The following is a 26,195-nucleotide window of genomic DNA, read 5'->3' on the forward strand; positions in this document are numbered from 1 at the left end:
TAGTACCGCTTACAAGTGGTGTATAGGTGAGTGATTTACCTTGCAAATGGAGCAGTTGACAGACCTGTAGTTCAGGGATGACTCTGATTCATGCAGGGCACAGCCAATGCATGGTTAGGTACAGGTTGTCTGGGCTGGCTGACATCATTTTTACTATGTATGCAAGTTAGAGTAAAGTGTCAGTCCCTAGGGCCCTAGGTTATCAGTGCATGTGCTTTGTGTTGTATCTTGGCCAAGGCCAGGGCATACTGGCACACCTACATCTGCCTATCCAACAAGTCCCCCTGTGGGTGTGGCTGTGGGAACCTATGCACTGGTGGAGGGCTGTGTATCTTTTCCCTTTGCTGATCCTGCTGCAGCTATTTCTGCAGGATGATATTGTGTACCATGGCACATACTATGAACATCTGTGCATATGTGGCTGGACAGTACTGCAGGGCTCCACCAGATATATTGAGGCACTGGAAATGTGACTTCAGCAGCCCAAACACACACTCTATGATGTTCCTAGTTTGTGCATGTGCCTCATTATGGTGTTCTTCAGTGGGTGTGTGTGCATTTGTGATGGGTGCCATTATCCATGGTTCCAGTGCGTAGTCAGCATCCCCCAGTAAATGGCAATGTTGGATATCCCTCCTAGCAAGCATCTGGTACAGCTGTGATGTTTGCCTGATATGGGAGTTGTAAATAACTGCCAGGGCTGCCAGCACACACATTAATGATAATGGCCTGGGCACTGCACATGACCTGGCAGTTGATGGAGTGACACCCCTTGTGGTTGATGTAGATTCTACCCTCCTCACCGGGCAGTGCCATGATGTGTTTATGAGTTCAGTCTATGGCAGCCAGTACTCAGGGTAGTGTGTTACCTGGTAGAAGTGCTGCATACTGCTGGCCCTCTTCTCAGGGGTGTGGGTAAAAATGTGCTCACTGGCAAGTCTAGCATGGCATCCAGAAAATGGTGGAGTACCCTTGATGTTGATGCCTGTGAGACCCTGCTAAGACCCATTAGGGTACTTTTTTCTTTTTTTTCTTTTTGTCTTTTTATATGGTCGACATTTGACGACATCGATCATATGGTGTCAACCATATGTTGTTCGATGTTTTCAACCATCGATCTTATAACATAGACCCGATATATCACAGTGAATGTAATGTTGAATGCTTGTAAGTGTGAACATTTTATGTCACAAGTGATAATTTGCTAAAAGTGTTTAAAAAAGAAAAAAGAAAAGTGGTATTAGAAACATTAGTTGTATAGGACAATTTATACAGCTGAATTTATATATGTTTATATATGTGAGATATAATGAGGTGTTGGCTGGTACATTAGATGTAACTTTATGAAATACTGTATATAATACATTTTTCAAAGGTATCCTAGATACAAACAAGTCTTAATTCATCTTTATTCATATCTCATCAGAGCAATTACGGAATATAATGCACATTTTGGGATGCATTTGTCTAAACATATCACTCAGCTTGAGAGACCATAACTAACAAGATCATTGGTCTCATAAATCTTAATTATCAGGACAGATTGAAAGCTGTCTCTCTGTACTGTGTCTCTTATAGACTCCTTCATGAAGATCTGTGTCTTGCCTTCTGATTTATGAAACATCCATCCCTTTTTGACTTACTGCTCCTTTGTTGAACAATTGGTACCTCAAAAACCCAGTTAATGGAAATAAACCCTAATCAACAGATAAATAAGACACATTTGGTGTGATAGATTCATATCACAATATAGCTCCCACCTCTGGAAGAAACTTTCATTTCATATCAAGCAGATCAGTACACTTCCCATCTTTAAGGTAAACCTAGAAAAATGGATGGGCAGCCTCAAATTCTTTAGTCTATCTTGCCTTGCTGTCCTTGAGGCAGGAAGGAACTTCTGCATATGTGTTTTTGGCTAGGCTTGTAATGGTCTGAATACTGATTGTCTTCTACATACCTATGAACCTGTGAAGTTATGATACAGACCCTGTCCAAGGCAAAAAACACAGCTTCCATGGGACCTGATAGTATCCCAGGATGTATTCTGCACCATCTCCAGCAAGAAATGGCTTCGCCATTAAACACTCTATTCAACCACAGCATAAGTACTGGTTTCATTCCAGCAGAGTGGAGAACTGTCATTGTCATCCTCTTGCAGAAAGGTGGTGCTACTACTGACCCTAAAAACTATCACCCCATTAGCTTGACAAGTCTGATCTGTAAAGTCCTTGGAAAGCAACTGAAGGTATTGAAGTTACTGGTTTGGTGTGTCTTCAGGTGTTCCACTTGGATTACTAATCTGTAAAGTCATGGAGTGGATTATTATGAATCTAATAAATAAGGACATAGGCAATATCCAAGCACTTGACGCCACTAAGTTTGGATTAGTCAAGGGCAGATCTGGCCTGTTGAACCTGGTTGACTTCTTTGAGACTGTCACCAAGGCCCTGGATGAGGGAAAGTCAGTACATACAGCTTGCCTTGACTTGGCCAAGGCCTTTGACACAATCCCCAACTCATGCATAATCGAAAAGCTAACACAACTTGGCGTAAATCCACATCTCATCACATGGGTGGCCAACTGGCATACTGACAGGACCCTCAAAGTCAAAATAGACACATCTACTTCTGATAGAAGACCTGTCACTAGTGGTGTTTCCTCTGTCCTGCGACCCCTACTGATTAGCATCTACTTCTCAGAGGTCCAGGCAAAGACAAAAACCCTGTGGCGGACCAAGTCTGCAGATGACTGTAAGTTGGGTGCTGTCATTGACTCCCCAAATGATATTAACATACTGCATGAGGGTCTCACAGCAACTAATGACTGGTGCCAAAGTCATGGCCTCAAGCTAAATGCAAAGAAATGTATCATTATACCATCAAGCAAAAACACGACCCCTATTAATTACCACATCAATGGCAACCCCCTAACCACACAACATGTGGTGAGAGACCAGGGCACTCAGGTTGATAACAACCTCACATTTGACAATCATGTAGCGGCAGTGGTCAGAAAAGCCTTTTACTTGGTTCATCTCATGAGTAAAGGGATTGCACCCAGAATAAAAGGAGGTTATTACCTCTCTATACTCATCCCTCATTAGACCAATAGTTGACTATAACACCCCATTTGGGATGTACCTCTCCAAACATCTGGACCAACTGGAAAGGTCACTGAAATACCTCAAAGAGAAAATCCTTGGCCTCTAGCACCTGTTCTATGCTGACAGGCTCAAATTACTATCACTCTTCTCAGTATCATACAGATTGCTCAGGGGTGATCTGTGTCTTGCCCTCAAGGCAATCTCGTACCCTGCCCTACTGGAGATGCTCCATATTTGTAAGTGTAACTACTCATGTATTACCTGGTCAAAAGGCCTAAATCTAATATGCAACATCAACAAAACCTGCTGGAGAGACAGGCTTGTCTCCCAGATGCTGCCCCATCTCTGGAATAGACTTCCCATACACATCAAACAGACCACCTTGCTGACCCTCTTCAAGCGCAACCTTGATGAGTGGATGGGAAACCACAAATTTGTCCCAGGGGTTCCACCTGTGTCCCTTATTAACAGGGGTGACAGGTGCTGACAAAGGTTTCTTTTTGGGGACAAACTCTTGGCTAAGCTTGAAAAGGCCCCAGGACCATTAGCCTAGTAACCTCCTATTATCCTGTGATCCTATGAAATCATTTTAATGCAGAAATATATACATTTAATAGAAATTTGAAAAAAAGGATTCCTTGAAATTCAAGGCACTGTTTTATGGAAATCAGTTGCAATGATCAATCAGACAGGCTACTAATACGAGAAACTTTAAGCACTCACGTGACTTGTATTCAGTTCATATGACCCCGACTTATCTTGATTCCAGATTTTGGTGACTTTTTAAAGGTCATGAGACTGATATAATACATTGTAGCATTTTTGTCCTTTTTATTCACTTTATTTATTTATTTTATTTTATTTAACATTTGTTGACCAGGAAAGTCCGACTAGGTTCCACAGATCCTGTTTTCAGTGGAGGCCCGGGGAGAAACTCTCCAAAAGCATGTCTTTAGAATGTGGGAGGAAACCACATTCAGCTTTGGGTGAATGGTTTGTCATGTACTCTGCATATATACATCCATATAAGGATTAAAACATACCCAGTCCATCAGCTTTTCTACAACTGCTGCCATTTGTCATCTTTTTAAAAGGAACTTGGGAATATTCATGCATTTACTTTTTTCAATCAGGATGTGTTGTGAGTAATTTTAAATAAATAAAACAAACAGTGTTTTAAACAGTCTTACTTTAAGCAGAATAATTTACCTCTGGGAGGGTGGATTTGGGGTTTTATTTCTCAGCTGAGCAATATGAAAAAAGTGGTGTGTGTGTGTGTGTGTGTGTGTGTGTGTGTGTGTGTGTGTGTGTGTGTGTGTGTGTGTGTGTGTGTGTGTGTGTGTGCGTGTGTGTGTGTGTGTGTGTGTGCAGTGACAGTGCAGCAAGGTTTCTTCTTCTGTTTTGTTTTGCAGACAGATTCTTTCTGTGAGTAACTAAAAACTCAGTGCTGGTTATGTTGACACAAAAACACACCACTGATGCAATATATAAGCATGTCCAATGAATCACAAACAGAATAACATGTTAAATGCTTTCATTTAAAATTTCATCAGAACTATTAAGTAATATTAAATCGTCATTTGCATAAATCCTAATCACATGTTCAATAATGATATCACATTAAATAAGAACTTGACTTAAAGCCATACCTTATGCAAAATACTAAATTAAAATGGACCATTTTAATAAAATATTCACAAATAAAATTAAAATAATAAATAATAAAAAAAAACTTTGCCAAAAGCTTATGTTAAAACCTTTATTGTTGCTGCCCTAACCTAAGTTTTTAAATGCTAGGTAAAGAAATAAATTCATTAATACCTAGAGACAAAGAGGTGTTACGCAAAAGTTGCTATCGCATTTCCCTGTATTCCAATGTGTATTCCTAGCTCCCAACTCAAGGTATAAACTCTTCAACCAACTAAATGTCAAATCTTTAGAAATGTTTGCATAAAAATAGAATGTTTATGTAATGTATTGTTTACATTTTGGGATTTAATATGCTTCAGATGCTTATAAATTCTAGAACTAAACTGACTTTCAGTTTTTCCTATATAAAATGCCTCGTGATAGACCAATAGCAATGTAACAAAATTCCAGGCACACTATTATTTTAGCATAACCTGCCACTGTTACAAAAGGGTTTTCATAGATAAATCTAGAGTATTTATAACTACCACATTTTTGCCATTATTAGTACTAACATCATAAAACAAAATATTGTGGGAATGTTTTAAAATAGTCTCATGTACCTTCATGGTATATGTAAAATGTATACTGAGTATAGCCATTAAAATCCTTATATGATGACTTTCTGAAATGTTGTTGTATCTTTCGGCTTTTCCCAGTTAGGGGTCGCCACAGTGGAACTCCGGTCCACTAATGATTGGCAGTAGATTTTTACGTACCCAATTGCCGTCTCTGAAGCACAACCTTCAACGAAGGTACGCCCATTCATGCACATCTCCACACAGAAGATGCTTTAGCTGATAATCAAACAGGACAACATCTTACTGTGATAAAGGTATAAATTCTATCATTCTCTTTGTAATATCTTCAGCTACACTACTGACCATATCTAGTGGATATCTATCCAGAAACTTATTCTTTATTCAATCTAATTCTTTAAGAAACAAATTATCATCACTAACTAATCTAGACAGTTCAATATTCTGCCCTTTATTAATGTTCCTTTTCTGCCACCTTGCATGATTAGTAGTAAAATATATAAGAATTTGAAAAAGTAGACTTACAATAAATATTACTGCAAAAATGTTTAATAATCAAATTCTTGTAAATAGTGGTGGCTAAAAATTTAATGGAATCTCCTGAATGTGCATATGTAAATCTTAAAAATAATGTAGTTGATTTTAAATATTCAAAAAAGTCATTCGATAATATATTGTCTCCAACCCATTGTGGAAACATATCATCCAAAAACTATAAAAAGTTCTAATACAAATAAAGTAAATTATGAATTAAATATAAACTTTGTTTCCCAATGTGTTAAATGATAGCATAAATTTGTGTACTAATTGCTTCTATAGCCACCCCTGTTTTTTGATGTCAATATTTCCCCTCAAAATAAAAATATTGTAATCTAAAACAGATAAATTCCACAATCCATCTAATGTCAATACTATTAACATGAGAACCATCAAAAATTGTGTCCATAAACCACCACATTCCCATATCAGTGGGTATAACTGTAAATACATTTTAATATCAGTAGCGACTAATAATACTTTATCATATTGTCATACCCATTTTAGACAAAGAAATGCCATGAGTATTAAAGAACATGTTTTAAGATCTTATGAATATATCTGACCTTCACTTTTACAATTTTGGCAAGTGGTTCTGTTTTTATACTTCTTGCCAAAAGTATAAACCTAAACAGGCAGTGAATATAATCCTTATGTACTTTAGGTATTCAAAATACAGAGGGAATAGCAGGTGATTTAGCCTTCAAAAAATTTAAATTAAAATTAAGCAACATTATGTTAATAAACTTTTGTAAAAAATAAATCATGCAATATTAAATCAATCATACCATATGTGGCATTGATTTAATTTTTACAAACCCTACTATAGTGTGCATTGTCATTTAACATCACATCCATATGGCTAACAATCATCATAGTCCTTTAAAATGATTCATCAGCCCTCCCTTTAATATGGCTTTAGGATACGAACAGTTTTATCTTAAATAAGTTCATGTAGTAGTATCCTTTCATCCTTAGTCAAATTAAAACATCTTTATCTGAAGTCTTCAGCAAAAATTAAACCTTATATCTGCTTCCCAGGCTTTCTCAAAACATCATTAAATTTGGCTTATGAAGGAAAAATGTTAATTCCAGCAAGATATCAGCAATATTAATACTCGGTGTGGGTACAAATATAAAACCTTTTTAAAATAAATTAAAATACTACTGGCTAATATCAATATGACTGTAATTAAAAATGTGATAGTGGTCCATACTGTGAATATCAACATTACCTGAAGGTCCGTAGTTTTTCACTGCCTTAGTTCCTTGTCTGTGCCTGTCAGAAAAATATGTATTAATGTATGTGTTTAGTGCTTATTAGAAGCTAAAAGGGTTAACACATTTCATTCTATTTTATGTGCAGCTTAGTTTTTGTATGAAACTAAAAGATGCTTTTCTAAAATGACAATATGCTTTCTAAAACTCCAAGATGCTCTCTGACCTAGTATTTGCTAGCACAGCAAAATTCATGTTTATGCCTTTTGGAAATATACTGAGAAGCAGGTGATTATCTGCTAGGTCAAGAAATTGATGAATAGAACAATACTGTTTTCTATAATGTTACTGAACTTGAACAATCAGCTCTGTTCGTGTTATGAGAACATGCACAGCTGCAGAAAAACTAGATACAGTTAGACAATGATTGCTTGAAGAACTGAAGTATAATCTGTACTTCCTTTGTGCTCGAATTAGCCTTAGTACCTTGAATGGTAACATTGCATAGTGAGAAGTTGTATCTGGTCATCAAGGCCAAATTGTTTTTCTTAGGAAGTTTTTTCATAAACCTGATGTGCCAGCAGAAAATCATGGACAAACAGCTGCTATGAAATAATATTGAAAGAACTTGTGATTTCTTACGTCAGCTTAGTAGGCAATGTCTTGTAAGAAATGTATAAGAATGGCTTCACTTCCTGATTTTAGTTAGACAAACTCTGTATTAGCACGTTTTTGTCTCCTTGCTGCAAGATTAAAGTGCCTTAACCTGAACCAGCCATGTACTGATATTTTTGAAGTTGATTTTTCCTTTGACAGTGCCCTATTGCCACATAAGTTGGAATGGATATCACACAATTCTCATTTGAAGTCTTGGTATTTGACATATCCTCCTTGTTGATAAACCACATTGCTGTTCTGTCATTCTATGAACTTTTCTAAGCATCACAAGGTAGGAAGCTAAAAAAAATATTTAAATCAGAAACTTAATTTTGTGTATTTGCAGCCATTCAATATTTCTGCAGAGTTTTATTGGGAACACACTTAACTTGTTAATCTTTTATTTATTATTCATTAAATGAATTTATATATTCAACCACTGACGTGTTTTTGTGTCAACATAACCATTTTGGTTATTTGTTCATTTTGTGCTTTGACCATGAAGCAAGAGTTATTTTGTTTTGGTTAATGCTTGGTAATCATTTGAAAACTTCAGACCCATTTTGCTGAGCCGCAAAATGTGCAGACTGAATGGCCAAACATATAGACTTACATATTCCAAGTCTTAGACTGCCATTTCTTGGAATAATTCCTTTTCTTCACTGTATGGTGCTCTCAGAGTTAGAATATATAAGTTCATGGGGATGGAAAGGCTTATGTCCACTACAAAAAAGTTTAATGGAGAAGGACAATGTTTGATATTTGCTCTTCTCCTGCATGTTTCTATATTTTTCAGCATGTCTTGACTCGACATTTGGAATCCTCATATTTCAATAGGGAGCTGCTTGATTTATAATGAGCATATAGAGGTGAACAGCCAAGCTGCGGTAATGCAGTGGTTAGCATTGTCACCTCACAGCAAAAGGTTGTCTGGTTTGATTCTTGGCTGGAGTGCCTTCTGTGTGGAGTCTGCATGTCCTCCCTGCAATTAAATGAACTTTAAAAAAAGACATGTAGGTACATGAGTGTGCATGTGTGTTCTTCTTCTGAAAGTTGGGCTCTGGGCTGGCAACTTAACATGTAAAAATCCACTGCCAATCATAAGCAGACTGGTGATCCTCTGTGATGACCCCTAACTGGGAAAAGCTAAAAGAAATACAAGTGAACAAACAATGCTTTTTTTTTGCATATGCATTAGATATCACTGTATAACGTAGAACTCTAGAACAATAATAAATAATTACACATGAATACTTTTAAGGATAGCGTATTTCATTTACATCTCTGTCCACATTCGTACCTTATTACTTTGGATTCCTGCATGTCTTGTGCATAGCATACCTGTCCCTTTTAATCTCTGAACATTAAATATCATAGCACTGGCCTTTACCATTCATAACAGAAGGTCACAAAGAGGAACACTTTCTTATTTTTCATACTAGAAAATCTTTATATATTAGACCATACATAGTTAGTGGTAGTGAATCTTCGCATAGGCTTTGTTTATGTATTTGATAGTGTATTTGCCCACAAATAGGTTTGACTTTAAGTACATTGTAAATCTAGAAGCAAGGCTAAATCTGAGGGCCAAATCACAGTAACAAAGAAAAATGATATTTTACAAAACTATGAAAATCTCAGATGCTGTTGCATATTTTTCATTGTGTTCTAATACAATATAGTGTTAACATTTGAATTAAATACGCTAGCACTGTGTTACATACATATTATGATTTTCTCTTGAATCAGCTTGGAAAATTACTTTCATTTTTTAGAATACATGTTAATTAAAATATTCCTGTATTGCATTATAGAATTGTGATCTTTAAAGATTATCAGTTTTACTTTCACCTAGCAAATTTTGTCAGTCTAGTGCATATTCTGTTAATTTGTATTACTATTATTCTATGCAGCTAAGTGCTACAATGAGCTTTGCTTGATGCTGGACAGTAAAGCAGATGGGCTCTGCTATGAGGACAGATCCAAGCTTCCTTATATCCAAGCTGTGCAGCATGAAGTGTTACGTTTTAAGGAAGTCATTTCAGTGGTAATACACAGTGTGTCCCAGGAAGTTACGTTTCTTGGATATACAATCCCTAAGGTTAGTTGTTCGTCTTTTCTTCTTGATGAAATTTTGTCTGTCAAAACATTATAAGAAATGTATCAGCAAGTGCTTGACTTATTCCTACAGTGTTATCAAAATGCATTAAGCAAAAATAGTCACACTATATTAAAGTACTTATGCAAGTGAACCCATGGGATCTGTTGTGTCTTTTTTTTTTTTTGCCTTTGCTATCTTTCACGGGATTACACCTATTTCTCATTTCTTCAGTATTTATACTGAAGGTTTTCCTATTAGCATATCCACGATACATGTCAGATTGTCTGCAATATATAATCCAACTCATACAACTCGTGTGCAATTTAAATTATGGAACCAGACAATGGCACAAGTCTGAATGAGTTTGCTGATCCATACAATAATACTTAGGCTTCAAAAATTTTGTCCAGTTTTGTTTTTTCTAAGAGCCAGCTCTCTTACATCTAGCCTGTTACTGGCTATAATATTTTTCTTTTCTAGACAATTTAGATACATAACTGTGGTACCGTATCAGACACAATTAAGATATTTTCCTTTATTATTGTAAATCAGTGACTATTTTCCTACTTTTGTGGGCCTTTTGGAAATTAATGTTTAGTTTTAATACCTCTTTGAGTGACTCTAAAGAAATGATTGAGTACTTCATAATTTATCATTCCTGTAAAATAAGTGACAATGGCATTTTACTGTTAATGTGTTCCTACAAACATGCTATTACAGTACACAGTTTGACCACATTTATAATTAATGTATTTTGTCTTCCTTTTTATATATAATTTCTAAAGTTACTTTTAAATATTAAAATCTATTCCTCTTTCTCTGACAGTCAGGCAAGGAACTTGTGGATGCAACACCATACAGCCCAATTAGAGCATTGCTGATGTTAACATTTAGTAAAGTTATTACCTGCCACGGGGTTTGATAGTCCTGAAATGACATAACTATGTACCTTGTGGAAGTCTACCAAGAATGCAAGAGTTTTCAGATTAATTGGTGTAAAAACCTAACAGGCATGAACTACTAAACTAATTTTCATTATTAGTGTGATTAAACTTCTATTTTAGGATACTACCCTCCAATATATGATTTATAACCTACAGAGAGTTCTTTTTTGTATCTGACAGGCCACACATCTAGCCTGTTGCAAATTTCCTATCTGCAGGAATCTGAAAGCTGTACCAAGTTACTACAGGCATTTATAACTTACAATCTTGTGAATTTCGGCTAGTATTAATGGTTATGGTAATTTGCAGCTGAATTAGACTTCTTTTTAATCCCACCATCCCTTTCCTCCACTCATTCATCCCAAGTTTTTCTATGCCTATAATCTCTTTCTCAACAAATCACAGTCCAAACCCACCCATAGTACACACATGATGCCTCCCTTTCTCCTGTACTAGTAACATGTGACTGACTTGACACTATCCTAATTTGCTACCCAGCTATGTGCATAACTTAGTACTGCCTTTGCACTTGTAGTCTTACCACTGCAGGAGTGTCTGAGCTATTTCAGTCAGTTCCTTCTGTGTTACCTAGCACTCCCTCTTGTGGTGACATTGTACTTTTGCGCATAAAAATGAAAACTGTATTCATAACCCTCATCTATTTAAACAAACAAAAAAATTATTACAGACAATACCTGTGGCTAAAAGACAAAAGTATTATAAACTTTCAATTAATTACTTGTACTGCTAGCATTCAGCTGATTCCTGGGCCATCCTTTTAGAACTTCTTTCATCTCATCCCTGGACTACACCCTTCTCACCTCTGGGGAGCAATGATAGCACAAATGAGCATGAGCAAGAAACAAAATATCACTCTTAAGATGATTTGTTAGACCTAAGCAAACCTGATATTCTAGACCTGTCTGACACCTGACTGAAACTTAGCACTGCAACCTCAGATGTATCCTTCAGTGGAAACAATGTTTCTATTTCTTCCTATTAGTGATCACTGCAATTATGAGATCAGAAGCAGCAGGAGTCACTACACACTGGATAGTGTCCAGAACAGATTAGTACCACTCTCCGTGACCACTGCTACTAACCGAACCAGACAGCACTGCCTAATATACTGGCACTTAAAATGTGGTATTAGTTGATTTATTTCCCAGCACATCTTGCAATATCAGTTTTTCCTAACTCAATAACCTTCTTTTATGTGCTATAATATAACTGTTTCTCCTTCTGTTTTCCCCAATACTTCATATAATACTCACAGGTATTTATGTATTTTTTATTATTTGTACTTAATATATGTAATTTAAACCTTATTGTATTTTGTGGCATGAAGGAACAAAACTCTAGATGCAAAGCAAATTGTCTGAAACATGGAAGTGTGTTTTGGATTCTGAGATTTAGAATTTTGAGAATACTTAATGTTTTCTTGCTACACAGTCAGTCTGTTTCTTTCTATTAGCTAGAATCCTGTTTCCTTTCACTAGATCCATGCTGTCTACAATATATCCAGTAAGATGTATAGATGTATAGCCCATTTGTAGTATTACATTGTTCTCTGCTACTGATACATGGTTGATAAATAATGCAGATATCCCAGCATATGAAAGCTTCCACAGGTGTTAAAATGAGATTTCTAAATGTCTAATATCTATCTATCTATATCTATATATAAATATATATATATATATAGGTCTACTTCTAATCTTTGAAAGCTCATTTCTTCAAAGATTCGAAAGCAGACACCCACTTTCATGAAAGTGCACGTAACCAGAAGTGCACTTTCGCAAAAATCAGTTAACTGATACAGCAGGAATGAGGAAATATATTATTTTCCCCACTGTGCTGCAATCTCACAGTTAGTACATATAATTACCGAGGTCTGTCCGGCAAAGTAAAATACATTTTTGTAGGGGGGGGGCAAGCCCCACTGCACCCCCGCTACTTATATATACTAACTCTGAGATCACACTACTGAGGGGAAAAGGAAATATTTTTATTTCCACCGTACCGTGATTAGATTGACTTTTCATAAAAGTGCACTTTCAGTTAAGTGCATTTTTCTGAAAGTGTGCTGCTTTCTAATCAGAGAAATGAGTTTTCAAAGATTAGAAGGATATATATATATATATATATATATATATATATATATATATATATATATATATATATATATATATATATATACACACATATATATATATATATATATATATATACATATATATATATATATATATATATATATATATATATATATATATATAGATATATATATATATATATATATATATATATATATATATATATATATATATATGTATATATATATATATATATATATATATATAGGTTGCCTTCAGTAGTCCAAATTTACACTTACCCAAATTTCAGATTCCGGGGACAACAAACAAAAATCTCAATAAATCAAACCTGAACATTACTGATTTCTTTTTCAGGGAATGGAGACACTTGGCCAACATGGGGAAATTTGCCCTTTTTCCCACTGTAGTGTGATCTTGGAGTTGGTATATTTAATTGGGGGGGGGGGTGTGGGTAGGTTTGACATGCTTAGTTGTGTTATTTTGTTAAATGCTGACCAAGAGTCTTTTTTCCCTGTAAAAAACATTGGTAATGTGAAGGTTCAGTTTAGTGCAAGTTCGGTGCTGTCATCTTGGTAATCTGCACTTCAGGTAAGTATAAATTTGGTCTACCAAACTATGTATTTATATATGTATATATATATATATATATATATATATATATATATATATATATATATATATATATATATATACATACATACACACATACATATTTATATTTATTTATTGCATTATTGTCATCCTAAATATATTTGCACATCATACACAATGCCAGTTTACAAAGTCTCGTATGTAATTTTCCATTCAACATTGTAACCTCTCTGGCAATGAAAAAGCTTGGCTTGTCTAAATACTTATCTTTTCTTCCGTAATATAATCCCCACTTACCCTAATACCTTCAGATCCTACTTACATTTTACTCACTGTCCTTCCTCCCTTACTAATTCTTCATGAATACATTTATCTTGTCCTGGTCTGTCATAATCAGCTCTTCCTCTGAGTCTCTCCTCTCAATTCCCCTCATTTTGCCATACTTTGCAGTTTATTTATTTTGCCAGAAATAAGCCCAGCCTTGGCTGCTTAGCTTGCCATCTCCATCTTTCTCTATGGTTCTCGTTTCCCTCAGTTCTTGTGTTATCCTTCTCATGTCTATCAGTAGAGAGTCTTTTCTTTCCACTCTTCCCCATCTCACACCCGCTGCCTCAACTCTGTATAAACAGTACATCTATTTCCCATCTCCTGTCATATACTATCCTGCATATGTGCAGGGTAGTCTCTCAGTATCTGTACTCCCTTTCTCCCCTGCCACATATACAATTAATTAGCCTCTCATCCCACATCTATAGCACTTATCAGACTAGCCATCTTCCTTCCTCACCTTCAAGAACATTCTATACCATCTGTGCAGGAATCTCAATGCTGAGTCTGTAAAAGACTCAGGGAACAATTTAATAAAGCCTACACAGACTTATTTTCTGTGTTGGCATGGTGGAACACTGCTTACATGAAAGTAAGCAGGTTTGTGATCCAGTAAACAGAGCTGGGTGGTGTGCACTCATGCCCCAACACGGAAGTATCTGTGGCATGTAAATCACCTCATAAGCAGATGAATTGCATGCAAATGAGGGAGGTAGAGTGATCTAGCAAGCAAATAGGCAGTCATGTAAACCCCATGTTCATGTCCATAGTGTACATGGAAAAATTCCATGTACAGGATCTAAAATAGACAACAGGAGCTGTAAAAGTTCAGTTAGATGGACAGAAATAGCATAACAGGACAGATATGTGCAAAACTATCCACTGTGTGTCCAAAACTATATAGAAAATAATTTAAAATAATTTAATTTTTTTAATAATTAGGATATCTTTGCATGGCTCGCCGCAGTGTGCAAACATGCCTTTATGAAAAATAAAATTAAAAAGAGTGTAACAACGAAATGTATTAGTATGTGACAGTAATGTATGATAGGACCCTACATGGAGTATCTACAATGCTGGAATGGTGCTGTTGTTAATGAGGCAGTGCCTGGAACTGTGTAGTTTCCAGGTTGTGTGCCTTGATCCCTATGCAAATGAGGTGGGGGTTACTGAATAGCACAATGGGCATCTGTGTCTACAGAGCCCATCCGTGTAGGAACAGAACCATGATGGTGTCCAGAGAAGAGGTAGCTGAAATCAAGGGGAGGGGGGTGTTTGCAGACTTGTAAGCTCATTGGAGCTCAGCGACACCTACTTGCACAGAGTGCAACTGTGCTGAGTGTGACCTTCCATGGGGGTGTGTCCAGTGACTGTTGAGCACTGTTTATCTTTGTGGTGCATGTTTACATGGCACACCACAGTGCTGAACAAGGAAGGCTTTCAAAAAAAATTGTCTGAGAAAGCCAATGATGACCCATGTTTCACATAAACTAGGGTATTAACAGTCCTTAATGATGTACTTGGCAGGTGGAATGCATCATAGTTAGCCAATTACACAGGCTGCACCTACAGCAGAGCACTATAAAGGGTGCATACACCCTACAATCTGATTTTACCCCCATACTCTGCACCAGTGAAGTACAGACTTGGGATATTTAACTGAAGGAATGCTGGGGGCTGTTGCAGGTCTGCTACATCTGTATGTGCTAGATGCTGAGGTCAGTACTGCTGCTGCTGACAATAGGCCTAGACTGAGAAGGAGAAGAGTGTTCAAGCCAAGGGTAACCTTACAGGAGCTACATGAGCTGGGGAATGCAGAGCGCTACAGGGTAGACAGGGACATACTACAACAACTCACTGAGCTCTATTGCCCTTAAATCAGACCCAGATCCAAAAGAAGGGAACCCATCCCAGTGCAAACAAAGGTATGTGCAGCTCTTAGGGTACTAGCTACAGGTACTTTCCAAAGACCAACTGGGGACATGATGGGGGTATCACAGGCATCAGCATCCAGGGTACTTCACCAGTTCCTGGATGCCATGCTACCATGTGCCAGTGAGCACATTTATTTTCCCCACACCCCTGAGGAGAAGGCCAGAAGTATGCAACACTTCTACCGTGTAGCACACAACCCCCTGAGGTATTGGGTGCCATAGATTGGACTCATGTACACATCAAGGAACCACCTGGTTAGGAGGGGAGAATCTACATCAACCACAAGGTGTATCACTCCATCAACTGCCAGGTCGTGTGCAATGCTCAGGGCATTATCATGAATGCATGTGCTGGCAGCCCTGGCAGTTATCATGACTGCTATATCTGGCATGCATCACAGCTGTACCAGATGTTTGCTAGGGGGACATCCTGCATGGCCATTTACTGAGGGATGCTGGCTATGCACTGGAACCGTGGATGATGACAGCCATCAGAAATGCCCACACACCCACCAAAGAACACCATAATGAGGCACACGCATGAACATCATGCAGTATGTGTTTGGGCTACTGAAGTCATAGTTCCAATGCCTTGACATATGTGGTGGAGCCCTGCAGTACTCTCCAGCCACATGTGCATAGATGTTCACCGTATGTGCCGTGCTACACAATATGATCCTGTGGAAACAGCTGCAGCAGGATCAACAAAGGCAAGGGATACACAGCCTCCACCAGTGCCTAGATTCCCACAACCACACCCACAGGGGGATTCAGAGAAGGAACCCCCTAAGGCAGATGCAGGCTTGCCCAGTATGCCCTGGCCTTGGCCAAGAGACAATGCATAGCACATGCACTGTCAACCTAGGGCCCTAGGGACTGACACTTTACTCTGACTCACATACATATAGTAAAAATGATGCCAGCCCACACAACCTGTACATAACCATATATTGGCTGTGTACTGTGTGCATCAGACAGAGTCAGCCCAAAACTACAGGTCTTCAACTGCTGAATTCACAAGGTAAGTCATTCACCTATACACCACTTGTAAGGGGTACTAGAATATGGTAGCACATATATGGACTTGCCACATGTATGCAAGGGAATATAGTGGGCTATTGGGCTGCTTGCAGAGATCTAACAGCCACTTAGGACAACAGGTACTCTGTCCAATAGTATGTGCTTCATAATATTCACTAGGCCAGATGGCTGGAAAACCCACTAGATTATTAAAGGGAGATGGCAAACAGTAGGGTCATGGGACAGTTGCATGACGGTCTATGACAGCAGAGCATGGGCTGGTCATCTCCCACCCCCAGCACATCAGTGTTCCCATACAACTGCTGTAACAGTAAGTCTGCAATGATATATCAGCAGACCAGACAATTCCAGGGCTGTGACACAGAACATAGCCACACGTTGTCTTTTCCACATAATGCAGGGGTGACAATGTATGTCTGTATGCTGTTGATGGTGTGAGCAATGAAGCCTCTCTGTCTGGTGGCTATGTGGCTCACTGGGCTAGGGACGTTAGCGTAAATAATGGTGTTGATGGTTTGAATCTAGCAGCATCCACATCTTTTTGCATGTGAGGTACTGGTATGGAGGTATTCCCACATACTGTCATACCCCTCAATCTGTTACTGCAAGAAAGCTGGACAAAGCCAGAGAGAATGGAAACTACAGACAGACAATACACATGCTCTGATTAACCTAGAAGGTGACTGCTATAATAGCAGGTTGCAGCAGAACAGATTAGCTGCAGGATGTGAAGGCCATCACTTAAATGTATCAGCAGTTTCTACAATTCAGTGACTGCATTGTATATTTTACCAGAAAACCACATGTATGCGGAACAGACAAGACATATGGGGTGAAATGCTGGACATTCTGCAAAAACATGTACAGTGAGAGGTATGCAGACTGTCAACCTGTGTGTGGTATTACATCACGTACCCCAGTCACATATTAAGTACAGCACACAGGCGGGGAATGCATGGGACAATTTCAGGGAAGTGTTGTACTCTGGAAACAGGTGCAGCAGCTAACGTCTGCAGCACACAAAAGCCCAGACCGGAGTACAGGTAACTCTGGCTGGAGTCACCATGTAAGTCCTGACAGTCCCACTGGGCATGCTTCTACACTTAGCAAACTTGAGCACAAGTCTGTTGCCTCTTCCTCACAAAGACCTGCTACGTGGAAAAATGTCTGTACATACAGACAGCTTCGTATACATATCTGTCTGTCCCTACACCCCCCTCACAAATGATTAGTGTATCTATCAGTATGTTTTACATATACATATGATACCAATATATATATATATATATATATATATATATATATATAATATACTGCGGTGGTGGTGCTGCGGTAGCGTTGTCGCCTCACAGTAAGACGTTGTCATGTTCGATTCTCAGCTAAAGCGTCTTCTGTGGGGAGACGTGCATGAATGGGCGTACCTTCTTTGAAGGTTGTGCGTCAGAGCTGGCAACTCGGCATGTAAAAATCTACTGCCAATCATTAGCAGACCGGAGTTCGGCCGTGGCGACCCCTAACCGGGAAAAGCCGAAAGACACAACAACATATCTATATATATATATATATATATATATATATATATATATATATATATATATATATATATATATATATATATATATATATATATATATATATATATATATATATAAAGCTATATATATATATATATATATATATATATATATATATATATAAAGCTATATAAATTACAATGATACATAGATTCTCCACATATATCTACATAACACATTTACATGTGGGGATGTATGAATGTCCCCACATCATACCCTCAGAATGCTGAGGTTATTTGCACTTACACATCACAACAGTTGTCCAAAGGAACCAGACCAAGGCCACAACAGTACATACTCCACTCACTCACAGAGGTCTGTGCCTATAGAATGTAAGCCTCTAGACAGACATGGGAGAGCATGTGTTGTAATGTAGAATGGTTGCAATGCATGCCTTGTCCCTGGTCACATGACTGCCTATCTAACTGAACCCAGCCACATAGTGGCCATACTGGTAACTGTACACACATAGCAGGGATATTAGCAGGTATCCCACTCCTAGATTACAAGATAAAATAACAGCACCAAGCAGTATCACTCTGCAGGCTACACATGCGGTCTAACACAAGGCCACTTTGCGTACTCCAGAAGTACTGTGACTGCATTCTCATTTACAACAGAAATAACCTTTGGGGCATGTTATAAGTACTGCATGCTATCGTGTGTAATAGTAGATAGTTAGGGGTTCTCATCTCAGATCACCTAACTGTGTGTGTGTGTGTGTGTGTGTGTGTGTGTGTGTGTGTGTGTGTGTGTGTGTGTGTGTGTGTGTTATTTTAACTATATCCCCTTGCAGCAATATGAGATACCCATAGGGGCTAAATATGCATTTTATGGCCCTGTGACAAGCTGCTGGCCCCTACATTGGCCTTCTCCACAAGACCTGCTGATGTCATCCACCTTATGATCTTTGGCTGAAAATCAAATGTCAGATAAACTTTGTGACGCATGCAGTAAGTCCTACAAGCTATAGTGTGTATTAGTAGATAGGTAGGGGTTCTACTCTCACATCAGACAACTGTGTAAGTACATCCTCTACAGAATTATGGACATGCCCATAAGGGTTATCTTTGTGGAATGGTTAGGCATTTTATGACCATGTAACTAGCTGCTGGCTTCTACATTGCGCTCTTCTACAAGGTCTGGTGATGTTATTTGCCATTGTGCAATGGTTATGCATTTTATGGCCATGAGACTAGCTGCTGGCCTCTACATTGCCCTCCTCTACAAGGCCTGCTGAAGTCATCCACCTTAACAGCACTGGCTGACAGTCTAATATCAGAAAAACTCTATGGCACATGCAGCAAGTATTGTAAGCTGTAATGTGTAGTAGTAGGTAGGTAGAGGCTCTAATCTTACATCAGCTAACTCTGCGTGTGTAAATATATCCACTTGCAGTATTGCAAACATGCCCATAGGGGCTATTTCTGTGCAAAGTTTATGCATTTTATGGCCCTGTGATTAGCTGCTGTCGCAACATTGCTGTCCTCTAAACAATCATAACTGATGTCCACCACCTGTCTGACCTGGACACAGGACATTTGTAGATGTGCCACCTCCATCACCACACCTTTTATATTTGTAAGATCAGAAAACCCAGGTGACACGTAGCAAGGGAAACAGAACTTATCACAAAGTATAAATGCATGATTACGCTGACTGTTCCCATTGTTCCAGATAGACTGTTCTACACATGTGCACCTGGGGAGCTGTGCAGGCATACTGTCTTACCCTGCTGACATCATATTTCTGCTGTACTGCTATGCCTTGTTGTGCCACTACATTGCTGCCATGTGATCATAGTTTATCCCCTCAGATTCCTGGACCAGAAGCATACATAGTTCTGTGACACACCTGTCATTCTATAACACTACCGCCAGTCCAACATCATGCAACTAAGATACACAAACGGCGATGTGTAGTCAATGACACATGCCAGCATACAGTACCTGATGTGGCCCACAGCAAGTGGCATGGCAAAATAATATGGCACTACACAAGTACATATCAAGAAATATAGATACCTTGTGCATGAGACACATAGCATTTCCCTGCATTGATGGCACTGATGGCGGGTATGTGGCACAGGTATCATCACATGCACAGGGTGTGGTGTGAGGTTGCTGGAAGCTAAGGCTGTGCCAAACAGTTGACAGCATGTGTGTGAGTCAGGAAGGGTTGTGGGTTATATGGGCAATAGAGACATACCATGTGTGTCTGTGGTGACCTGCATGTGACAGTGGTGTTTGAGTGCGTCCCTGTACACAGTCAAGCCCAGTGCTAGCCCTACACATGTGCATGTTGGACAGCTGTGGACTGTACATGATAGAGTGGACAGTTCACCGTCTCTGACAGTGAACACATGAACTGGATCTGCCAGGAGTAGCACTGGCACTACCATGCCCAAGTTCAGATGTGGTGCTAGTACCTGAAAGTGGCTGCTGTCTGCTGGGACTGTACCTCCCAAACCACCCAGGACCAAGTCACCAGGGCCTGCCATGTCATGGTGTGGAAACCACACTTCCCTCTGTAGTGCTGAAGTACTGCCAATATGGGAGTGTGAGTGTGCATGACCATGTGGACACTCAGCAGATGGTGTTGCTGACCTACATCCACATGTGCAACGCCCAGCTCCAACCAGATGTTCCCCCACAGACAATGTGCGGTCCAGGACAGACACTTTCTCAGCCCATCATTTGTCCACCACATCAGTAACTGATCAAGGGTGTCCCCAATGCAGTGGAGGCAGTCACTGATGTCAGAGTGTGCTGCATCCATAACCTTAAACATCTGTCTGCTGTTGCTTCTAGAATGTGCCTGTGCCTCCATGACATCTCAAAACATGCACCAAGTGACCCATGATGTGACCCCTGCAACAGATGGTGGATGGACAGCAGTACTCCTATGAGCACTCCTGTCAATCTGCCTATGTAGGACCTCACTAGCTGTCTGGCTATGGCCAGTGTCTACACTCATTGACACCATAGTTGCCAGACTGTCCTGTTCAATGTTGCCACCCTCTGACTGTCCTAAATCTGTAGCCTCTGGGGACTGGGTATGTGTGAGCATACTGATTGCATGTGGTGACAATGGGGGCAGAAGAGGGATGTCAAACTCTGGGACAGATTCAGCCCTTGACAACACCACCTGTGCCTCACTATGGCCACCATAATCATCAGAGTCTGATGAGACACTAACATCAGGTTGTGAGACAGACTCCACCCCCCCCCCACCTTTCACCTGTGAGAAGCAAGACAAAAGCAGTACATTACTACCTGCACTATTATGTATAGTAATCCACACAAGACTTATACAGATGAGGTTCCAGAACTGCATTACCAGTCCCACAGCTTCTCATCTCCACTCCCATGCACAACAGACAACCTCACATAAATATACACAGTCAAGTCCTGGCCTTTATAGTATGCACTTCAGCCACATCCAGTTAAAGTTACCAGTACAATCCACCTTTAAAGTATGCAATATGACACTGTATGTCATAGAACTACACATAAAACCCAATACACCTATCTTGAGAATGATATGCCAGTACTAGTGTCACTGCCTCAGGTACGTATCATATCCCTTTTGTGTTTGAACAGGTATCTTGGAGTAATTCCGTCATGTATACCAGGCTGTGTAGCCGCTCATAACTAGAAGTGCAAACGTGTTGATGGTCATTCAAATACACACCTGTGATTACCGATTCTATGAACAGTAGTTAACTGTTCTAGAATGGGGCATGCAAATATTTTAATATGGCTAAGCACAACATTTGTACATAGGGCAATATGGCAGCCTTTAACTTTCATAGGGTATATATAATCCATAAAAAAACAGTATCATACTTACCAGGTTCAGGGCCATGGACTTGGGCCACACCTGACAGACCTTTGAAAAGGAGAGGGAGAGGTATTGTCAGCACCACCAAATGTTGCAGGACTACAAGGAAATATGTGCATATATATGCACATGTGCAGTAGCTACTCTGATAATGGTTATACTGCTGGCATTTTGAGAATGTGTGCAGGACTGTGCGTAAATCCTAGTGCTCCACTAGTAAAGATAGACATGACACCCATGTACTGGTATGTACAGCCTGCCACAATGTCTGATACAGTGTTACACTGGTGAACAGAGTAAGCTTACCTGGACAGTCCTCTGCTGTGGAGGCTGTGGCACCCACCTCCACGATGTATAGTCTGATGGATACCTGGGAGCCATCAGGTGTCCCTAGGTTCGCCAGGAATTCCTCTGTAGCCAAGAGTGGTTGTTCCATTGCTGGCCTTCCACAGGTGGCAGCATGATCCCTGGGAACAGCAGCTGCCATTTATTGTGCAGCATTCAGCATGTCTGTGGCCCGGTGTTGAACTTGCTCATAGGTCCTGTCCTGTTGGCCAGTCTGATTGATGTCCCACACAAGGTCTGTCCACAATGCTGCACACTGTTCCCAATTATGCCTCCCCCTGGAAAACAAGATCTGATGGTGCAGTCTCAGTCCATCCAGTGTTATGTCATTCTCCACATGTGAGAACGGGGCATGTCTTCTGTAGTACATGGTTCCTGAAGGACAACAAAAGGGGAACACATTACAGGACCAGATATGTGGATGTCCACTATCTACTGATCCAGCACACCCATAATGGCCTGCACTATGGACAGCTCTCTCATATGTCATTCCCCACAGTCTGGCCACAAACTGCATATGTGATATGTGAATACCACTAAGACAGTGTCAACACTGGTGTATGACCCTGTGCGGTGTGACAGATTCTACTGTATGTTCCTACACCCAGTACTGCAGTCTACTATGGTGTGTCCCCTATGGGCAAACTTCCACTAATATGTCATATGGAAAAAAGACGAAAAGTTGCTGGAAGACAAAGCACAAATGCCGGTAATAGCGTAAAGATGATTTAATTTCCGCTTTCGTCACAACTTCATCAGAATGAAGTTGTGACGAAAGCGGAAATTAAATCATCTTTACGCTATTACCGGCATTTGTGCTTTGCCTTCCAGCAACTTTTCGTCTTTTTTCTGTGGTTTATTTGTTCTATTTGGGCATTCTTTGGTGAATATGTCATATGGCCTCTGCCAGACAAAAAGCAGTGTGCTATTACAACTATATGGGGGCAGTTCAGCAACACCAGTGTGCCACAATAATAGAAAACAATGCAAACCTGCTGTAGTATATGTTCCCTGTAGCGATCATACCTCTCAACTATACAAATGTTTGCAGAATGTCAAGATGTGTGCCTCATAGTTTTTGTCATTTTCACACAAACCTGTGGCATCTGACAAATGATTGGCCAATGGTTGATGTCAGAAAATGAAGAAATAAAGACAGACATCTGAGTTTCACATATCATACCTTTCAGAACACAGTTATGCTACTGTAATATCTGTTATTCTATTCACATTCTTACTTTGTACAAGCAATATTTAAACATTGTCCCTGAATTTTGACCATTGTCCCCTCATTCATCATGGCTTTGTCCTGACTTCTTCCTGTAAGAGGATGACAGGTATGTTAGGCATAGCTGTCAACCAAACAGTGAAATATGTAAATAGAAACAGAGACTTCACCAGAGTACATCAGGGACATTCAGGGGCACTTTTACAATGTAAAAACTATTTATGTGAGACAGTGAATGGATGAGAGGAGGTGAATTATAGTACATCATTTGACATTATAGGAGTGTACAACCTTACTTATTGTCATAATGTATTACATGTAATCCACTATCTTTCCTACAGCAGCCAACCATTTTAGGAGGGATTGACAGGGACAGAGCTAAGATGTGATTGAAAATCACGGACAGTTGAGAAGCATGCTTGTAGGTGTATCAGTGACATGTCATTACCATAGATCTAAGACAGGCTTACTGTTGTGATCTCTATTCCCCATACCTCCATTCTCCCATCTGCATCCTGTTACATAGAGAAATATATTACATACCTGGTGGAATGCAATACTTCTTTGATGAACTTTGCTTCTGGCAATCTTTTGGAAATACGCTCTCTGTGTGCATTAAGTCTCATACAGACCTGTTCCCCATAACCAGCTGCTTGCCTTTTTAAGATACTGCTCATTAGCAGAAAATTGCCTCTGCACTAATCTGTGGCTTAGAATTGCTAATTGTGGCGAAAACATCCGAATTGCACTGTCATTGGCCAATGACATGCCACCACAGTGCAATATATAAGGCCTTCATGTAGACCTGGGCCCCTTTCTTAGTTGTTAAGAAGGACATTACTGAGGTTTGGACACTACAGCTTTGCAGAGGGTATGTACCATAGCTGTCAGCTGTAGAGATTTATGGAGTATGTCCACAGTTTCACCTCGTATGTGTGGTCAGTGTCCCATGACATTGTGGTCATCTGGCAGTTCACTGGCAAACATTGTGTGTCGAGGTCAGTAAGGAAAGAGACACATGTGAGTATCAGAATACGCATGCTAATACAATAGCTGTTATTCTATCAACTTACTATCTTTGTAGGAGCAAACCGTTACTCATGTCCCTATCTGTGGGCCTTTGCCACCCCATTATATATGTCTGTGTCTAGATCCCTTGTTCTAGGGGGGTTGAGAGGTATGGTAGGTCTCTAGCAGCTACCTTTACATTCAGCTGTGTATGCTACAGGCTGCAGCTGCTACTGCAGCCTAGCACACATAGTGTGTGTGTGTGTGGACACTTTAGAGGACAGCAAGTCAAACATGTAACTGTGGCAGCTGTGGCAGCCCTGTCATTATGGCAAAGCCAAGGTAAGGGTACCCTGTACAGGCCAATTGAGGCATGTGATTAAGGAACATCTGTTATGTAACAGTGCTAATAAAAGAGTAGTAGGCAACATATAGTTAGGGTATATGGATATGTGCAGTGTGTCCCTACCTGCAGGCCTTTGACTTGCAAAACTGGGTATCAGTTCATTAAGTAGCAGTAACCTGTGTGGATTAGGATTGCATGACTCAGTCATTAGTTGCGATATTCACAACAAGGTAATTGAACTGCAACACAAAACTTGATTTAAAGCCAGGACTATGTGTGGCAAAATGTACTGCATACAAGGCCTTTAACAGACTGAGCTACTGAGTCACTGCTAAAGCAGGTGTATTTGCAAGATATATGTCACATATACAGGCTGTGAGAAACATTTCCACATCCATCAGTATGTGCATGGCTTTATATGGATGTATTTCTGCATAAGGGTCCCAGTTGTACATGTACTTTGTCATTGATGCCTTAGCAGGTATATTTCCACAATTTTCTGATAAAAGGGTACATATAGCTGCTATCACATGCCTCACTTACATTTATTATTATGTCTTTGACTGCTTTCTGGTGCATTATTGCAGCAGAGTCTAAGGTACACTCCAATTTTTCCCATTAGTTTTTATTTCAGTTACATGTCTAATGACTGTAAGTGGCAGTCAGTATGTTTTTCTGGAAAAATATGTTTTATTTAAGATCTGTGTGTTAAGATGGGTTAATGCAGTAGGCTGTAGTTGAGAAGGCCCTGGGTTGAAAACATGGCAGATGTGTTTATTTTGTATATGTGGCTAATAATGTAATAAATACATTTAAGCATTAAAGTTAATTTAGACTTAGCTAAGTGAAGCAGCGCAGCATGCTGCTCTGTGCAAATGCATGCACATCCCTGCTAAAAAAAATAAAGAGAAGAAAAAGGGTGCGATAGGAAAGTGGTGAAATGGGGGCAAGCAGGGGGAAAACGTAGTGAAAGTCAGGTAGGGATGTGCAGGAAGGGTGTAGGAAAGAACCATAGCTATCCATATCTTGTACAGCAACAGCTGTGCATTTTG

General features: G+C 39.5%; 1 protein-coding gene across 1 annotated transcript in view; it reads left to right on the forward strand.

Annotated features, from left to right (window-relative positions):
* LOC122808562 (cytochrome P450 2F2-like) overlaps positions 1-26,195 on the forward strand; it is a 1,017,871-nt gene that overhangs the window by 812,970 nt on the left and 178,706 nt on the right. Inside the window, exon 8 of the mRNA XM_044079518.1 lies at positions 9,658-9,845. Coding sequence (XP_043935453.1) covers positions 9,658-9,845 — 188 coding nt within the window. The remainder of the gene's footprint in view (positions 1-9,657; positions 9,846-26,195) is intronic.

The sequence above is a fragment of the Protopterus annectens genome, chromosome 8.part0 (assembly GCF_019279795.1).
Source record: "Protopterus annectens isolate FY-2018-M chromosome 8.part0, PAN1.0, whole genome shotgun sequence".
NCBI classification, from domain to species: domain Eukaryota; kingdom Metazoa; phylum Chordata; order Ceratodontiformes; family Protopteridae; genus Protopterus; species Protopterus annectens.